Raw genomic sequence first — 7,195 nt, 5'->3', positions numbered from 1 at the left:
ACAAGGTGGGTTTCCTGTTACACGGCCCTACATTTATACAAGGTGGGTTTCCTGTTACACGGCCCTACATTTATACAAGGTGGGTTTCCTGTTACACGGCCCTACATTTATACAAGGTGGGTTTCCTGTTACACGGCCCTACATTTATACAAGGTGGGTTTCCTGTTACACAGCCCTACATTTATACAAGGTGGGTTTCCTGTTACACGGCCCTACATTTATACAAGGTGGGTTTCCTGTTACACGGCCCTACATTTATACAAGGTGGGTTTCCTGTTACACGGCCCTACATTTATACAAGGTGGGTTTCCTGTTACACGGCCCTACATTTATACAAGGTGGGTTTCCTGTTACACGGCCCTACATTTATACAAGGTGGGTTTCCTGTTACACAGCCCTACATTTATACAAGGTGGGTTTCCTGTTACACAGCCCTACATTTATACAAGGTGGGTTTCATTATTAGTGTTCTTTCACTTCTGTTTTTTTCTCAGTTTTTTAAACTTCTCTGCTCAGGTCTGATACTGTAATGCTGAGTGGAAATTTATTTACAGGAATTACTAGTAATTGCAAGACTCTTATTACTCAGGAAACATTCCCTTGTTCTATTGTTACATACAAACATGATCAGGCTGATTGAATATGTTGCCTTTGTGTAGTGTTGTGCTGTCATCTTTTTTTTTTTGTCTTCTGTCTTTTGGCTTTTCCTGGTTAGGGGTCACCACAGCAGAACTCTGGTCCGCTAATGATTGACAGTGAATTTTTACAGTGTTGATTGCCAGCTCGGCACACCCTCGCACCTACCTGCATGTCTTTAAATTTACTCGACCGCGGGGATGATATGCAGACTCCGCACAGAGGGAGTTCCAGCCGAGAACTGAACTGGAGAACCTCTTGCTATGAGGCGACAATGCTAACTGCTGCACCACCATGGCCCCCACCATCATCTTTTTTTGTAAACGCCTTTATTGAATTAACACTTGTTACATGGACAATTTACATTTATTTAAAATTAATCAAACTGTATTAAGTTCACATTTACAAACATTTTACTTATGTATTGCTATATATATATATATATATATATATATATATATATATATATATATATATATATATATCATACAACCTAAACAAAATTACATAAATTATTCAATTCCTGCCCTTTTTTAATAAGAAACATCTTTATTAAACCATCACTTATGAGATAGGCAATCATACATTAATTTAAATAAAAACAAACTACACTGACACAATCCTAGTTACAAGCATTTTGCTGTCACCTTATGCTGTAGTTTTGCTTGATTGTTGCATAACGTATTTTGGATTCCTTTTTGTATACATAAAGCCCTTGATAATAAAGCATACTATGTAGACTAATGTGAAGTGTACAGCATTTTTGCAATCATAAATTTTTGTGTATATATACTGCAAGGTTATGTACCCACGGATTGTTAACCCGTATTGAAAGCACACTTACATAGTTTTTTATTCCTTTTAATTCCTTCATTAATGATTTTTTTACTTACTGTTTACATAAAGGTGTGTTCCTGATCCATTTGTAACCACTGCTACCTTGTCAGATTTGAACTTCACGCAGTAATACATCCCGGCATCTTCCAACTGAATACGTGTAAATGTGATGGAATAATCAGTTTGTCTTTTAGGGCCTTCATTTACAGTTTTACTCACTCGTGGATTTGGTTTATCACTTTCAGACTGCGAGTACAGGAGCTGCTGCTGCTGACTGCCCCTCTTGTACCATCGGACAGGTCCAAGAGTTTCTTCTGACAAAGTGCAGTTCATTATGACAGTGCCTCCTTCTGTGCCTGTAATACATGGGGTCTGGTATATTGTCAGTCCTGAAATAAATAAAGATATAGCAGTTCTAATTTATGGTCAAAGTATATTTGCGAAAAATAGATATTAACCATTCTTTATGAGTTTTTCAATAATCAAGACAGTAAGCTTAAATAATGATGGGTGGATAACAAATCAGGTATAGAGAGCTGGGGTACACTCAGAAATGACCAAACAAAAACTATGTTTAGTAAAATGTTTGCTGACTGTGATGTAACATGTAACTGCAGATGTACCTTCTGAACAAATGCAGTTAGTGACAAATGAGCTGCTTTATGTCTGCCTCATTGTGGTCCTATCAGTCTCCAAATGGTTACTGTAGAGCTTTGGAAAAGTCCGCATGTCATTTGTGAAAATAAACACTTGTATTATGAATTAAATATGGTGCAAAAGACTAAAGTAAAAAAAAATGGAGCAATTGCAAGATTTAATTTCTGTTATAATTCTCTTTGTCAAATACTTCAAATATTTGATTTTGACTCTGATTGCACAATTCTGAAATATTTCAAATGTGTATACACACACACCCCCGGATTCATGAATCCTCCGTGTAAGACTTAATAAGTCTTACTCGGAGGCTGCAGTTGAATGGTATGACAGCAGCTTGCCATGAATATTCATGAGAGCATGCTGACTCAACCGTAACTCTTACACGGACCGAGTATGAAAGCAGGGGGCGTGTCCAACTGCTGAGCAGTCCAAATGTCCACACCCCTGCAAGTGTAGTAAAAGCAAAATGTCAACACAGAAGAGCGAGTTTACTCAAATGTACTTGCACCCAACACCATACTCCATGACACCGTAAACCCCCATAACAGTTATAAAAAGTAAAATAATTATTTATTTTTTTAAATCCACGATATAGCTGTCCATATTTGCATGGGTGTGCCCATTGCTTAGCTATAGTTAGCAATTCCGACATGGAAGAGCATAAGAAAGAATGTTTATGCAAATCACACCAAATTGCAATAGTGTAATGGCAGAGTGTATGCACAAAGAGGAGGCATTCATGGTTAGAGTCCCACCACTCCCCTTATTTATGTTTTAAATCAGTATTTGAAATAATACCAGACATATATGATTAAAATATTATTAAAAGCAGTGAAATGGCCAATGTATCAGTGAACAAAATATATAATTTTAAAGGATCCAGATATATAATAGCCTGCCGTTAAGCAGCGCTTTATCCAGCTAAACAGAGGTGCCCATAGTTTAATAGCTCTTTACCCAGCTAAACAGAGGTGCCCATAGTTTAATAGCGCTTTACCCAGCTAAACAAAAGTTGCCCATAGTTTAATAGCACTTTACCCAGTGCAATAGAGTTGCCCAAAGTTTAAAAGCGCTTTAGCCAGTGTAATGTGTTTGCGCAGACGTGCACGCAGTGCCAATCAGGGCACCGTAGGGCACCGGGGAGCAACGTAGAGCTAAGTTGCTTAAACGCAGCCACACCCCCTAGCCTGTCTAGACAGTATTAAAATAAAAGAATGACAAGGTTCGAACCCAGGACCTTGTGCAGCATAATCAAAATACAGAACCACTAAGCCATGACAGCTTAGGAGAAACAACCACTATTAGCATACATATACTCAGAAATGGTAGATTAACCATTACTAAGCAGGTCTGCAGTCAGCTTAGAATTCTCAAAAATGGCCAATCACAAAAAAGTGCGGGAAATGCGGCATATTTAAGCCCCATAGGTGGGAATACTTGCCATAACTGATTGTAGTTCACATTTGCAGTCAGAATGGCAAGTGCAGGAGAGGGTTCACGCTTCCGAGTGCAACGTTGGGGCATCGAGGAGTCCTAATACATGGTTTGGCTCCTTGTCCACAGTCATAAGTCAAGACTCCTGCAGGGCCAGTTCCAAGGGACGGAGTACAAGGCAGAGGCTTGGAACCGGTTAGCTCGTGACCTCACCAGTGCCACAGGTGTTCCTCGGACTGGTGAGCAGGTCCGTCACCACCATGCAGACCTGAAGAGATGAAAGCAGGACTGCCTGAACTAGTGGATACAGGAGGCCCATGGGATGCAGAATGCCCCACAACTGAGTATGTATCCATGGAATGCAGTATGTAAGAATTGATAATGGAGTATGTATAACGGATAGGTATATCTCAATATCCCTTCATTTACATTACAGCTGCAGGTGACCATGCTATGAATCAGTAAGCCTATGCTGATAGGCTGCTAAGGCTGCACCACCAGGCAGGTTAGTGATTATTCTGCATGTATTGTTATATAAAATATAGGAGAGAGCATGAAAGAAAGTGTTGTAGACCAATAAAACAGCCATAGAATTGCCTGAATAAGTCCTCTGCATGTACTGTCAGATAAAAACATCAGAGAGGCAGAAAAAGAGTGTAGTAACCCATTAAGAAAGGTAACATATGTCTGGAATAATATCTCTGCAGGCACTGTCATATAACATAAGTGAGTGAGCCTGAAAAAAGATTGTTCTAACCTATTAATAAAGGTATAATATGTCTTGAACATGTCTGCCATAAACACCATTAAAACAAATAAAGGAGTGAGCCTGTGGAAAAGTGTGCAATGTCATTAATAAAGGTCTAAAACCCAGAGTGTGTCTGTGTCACAGAGTCTGAAATGTTGCTGTACCCTTGCATTATACAAACAGTACTGTTTGAAAATGTGCTGGCAACCCAGAGTTATGCAGTCTCATATAAAGTGGGTGATGGAAGTGCTAGTAGCTGTGAAACATATATACAGTCCACAATAGTCAGTTACTGGCTGGCATGAATAAGTAAACCTGGCACACGTGTAGCATGTAATTATTCACCAGAAATGTGTGTGTCAAGAAATGCAGGGTTCTGTACAAATCAAAGTGAAAATATCATGTGAAAACATTCCAGATATGTAGATAAAGAAATATAAATACAATCAAGAAATATGTAGCAGTAACATCTGCATCCTGGACAGTTAGTATGTCAGATATAGGTCAGGCATATATTGAACTAGCCAAACCCATGACACAACCTAATGTATGGTGGCAAGTATAATAATACAGGGAGGGGATATACACTTGCAGTCACTAGGAATGTAGTGTAGACTAAAAGGTCATTATAAGATGTTAACCAAGGTTTTTTCTACACCCTACCGTATGTGCATAAACCATGGAATTCCACACCTCAATGGGTATGTGTAATCTTAAAAAATTGTTGGGACATATGTCCTATTGTTCTACAAATATTTGCATTCATGTTGATGCATGTGCCCTGTTTAAACACCACAACCATGGTGGCCTGTTGCTACCAAACATCCCTGCATGCTGTTGGAATAACCACTGTGGTGCAATATATGCATGAGTTATGCTTGCTGTTCAACTGTTGTACCCTTGGTGTGTTGTATTAATGGGAATATTATTGCATGCTGTTACAACTAATCTGGAATGCTGTTCTGCTTATGTTTTAATTAAACAGACCTAATCACAGAACGTATGGGAAGGCCAGTCCCAGCGGATCCACCTGTCCCACCTCAGCTGGAGAGTGCATGCACCTGGCACCAGCAGGTCTGGTGCCCAGCCCGGGCTCCCCTCCTCCATTGGTCCTGTGCTACCTTCAGGTGGAAGCGCTGCAGGGGATGGGGCTCACCCCCCCCTGCAACCATGGGCGGAGAAGGGCCACCTGTCACCCTTCGTAGGATCCGGGCTGTGGTGCGTAGGGAAATCCAGCGTTCAGTCGCTGATCCCCTATGCCAGCTTGAGGTGAGAGTGGTGCGTCTCTTGGGTGAGCCTGCCCATCCTACTCAGCCTCCAGCACAGCCAACCTCGGGGCTGTGAAGGTGCAGTGGTGACTGCCCATGGGTGGGGATCGCAGTTCCACTGTTACCATCTGTGGGCTCATGGGCTTGCGATTTCCAAACAACCTTCCCCGTCAGTTGTGTTCACCCACCCCATGTGTCAAATTCCACCCCTGTATGCGTCTTGTTTGTCTTGCCTGTTTACCTCCCCAACTTACCTCCCCAAACATACCTACTTCCTCTACCTCACATTCCACTCTAACCTAAAAAAAAAAAATAAAAAAAGGGCAATCTGTTCCCACAAAAAAATTACGCCCCATACATAGCTGCCCATTTCATACACGTCTGCTGGACATGTAAACTTATAATTATAACTGGCAGTACAACAGACTTTGTTGTCCTCACCCCACTCTCAGGGGTGGAAGGTTGAAAATTTCACACGAAATTACGAACATATGCACAGCTGTTGCTGGTAAAGAAATCGGCAGCTATGGGCCTTCCCTACACCCTTCCTGTGCATCCCAGCTGGTTTCCCTACTGTCTTTCCCTCTTTGTGCCCCTTTTTTCACCAATTTCCTATCTCCCCATTTTCTTTTCTTTCAAAGAAATTAGCGTGGGGGTTAGCGGGAGTAAGCACTTTTAAGCAGTAGTTAGCGGGGGTGGGCGAGTGTGAGCTTGTGTGCGCTTAGGTAAGCATCGCTAAGCGTTGTGCAAACCCATGCAAACCTGCTTACAACTGCTTAAAAGTGCCTTAGTCACTCTGTATGACAGGGCCCTTGTATTGCTCAGCAGCAAAATAAAATACATCTGTCAGTCTCGAACCCGAGACCTTAGGCTCACCAGTCTGCATGAAGTACCACTACACCACAGCAGATATGCAATAACTGGCTGCTGAAACAAATATTAGTAAATAAAAATGGATGACGGAGAAAAACAAATTTCACCAATAATCACCACAGATCTCCGTACCAGGATCCAATGAAGGCAGTCCCACAGCTTCATATAAGCCAAAATGAAAAAAACTTGTTTAAGTCCACAGAGAAACTTTTCAGTCCACAAAACACGAACTCAAACGCTATATAATAGTAAAAACTTTTATTGACAGCACATCACAGCACGACAATGTTCAAAATGTTCCAAGCAGAATGCAAGAAAACAGATTAAACACTGGTATATTTGAATAGGTCAGAGGCCAGACCTCCCAATTGTGACTGGTTTACAGGGATATCCCTGATTTGCAAACAAATGTTAGCTGTGTCCGTTAGACTCCCTGTGAAATGTAGTAACAATAGGCAGAAAAGTGGGGAATCCCACTTAATGATAAATGTCAATAAGTGAGAGTAGACACTGCTTACACGTCAGAAAAGGTGTAGTAATACATATGCTCAGAATCCCCCAAAGTCGCAACTGCAAAATATCTGAAATATATCACAGGTGTATCCCACTGATATGTACCTTTCCCTGAGGCTGTTCAAATATATACCTGAGAGTATCTGAGGCCTGGAAGAGTCAGAAACACACAGGCATATCAGCCTGTCTGCTGTTACACACTCTGCAAATCGCTGTAGAATGAATTCCA

The 7,195-nt window shown here is 41.1% G+C and overlaps 1 protein-coding gene across 1 annotated transcript in view; it reads right to left on the bottom strand.

Annotated features, from left to right (window-relative positions):
- Positions 1-1,521: 1,521 nt before the first annotated feature.
- The window catches only part of LOC122805255 (tyrosine-protein phosphatase non-receptor type substrate 1-like), a 326,168-nt gene continuing 320,494 nt past the window's right edge, over positions 1,522-7,195 (bottom strand). The window contains exon 2 of the mRNA XM_044075344.1: positions 1,522-1,862. Coding sequence (XP_043931279.1) covers positions 1,522-1,862 — 341 coding nt within the window. The remainder of the gene's footprint in view (positions 1,863-7,195) is intronic.

The sequence above is a fragment of the Protopterus annectens genome, chromosome 6.part1, assembly GCF_019279795.1.
Source record: "Protopterus annectens isolate FY-2018-M chromosome 6.part1, PAN1.0, whole genome shotgun sequence".
Taxonomy (NCBI): Eukaryota; Metazoa; Chordata; order Ceratodontiformes; family Protopteridae; genus Protopterus; species Protopterus annectens.
This window is presented reverse-complemented; position numbering and strand designations above follow the sequence as displayed.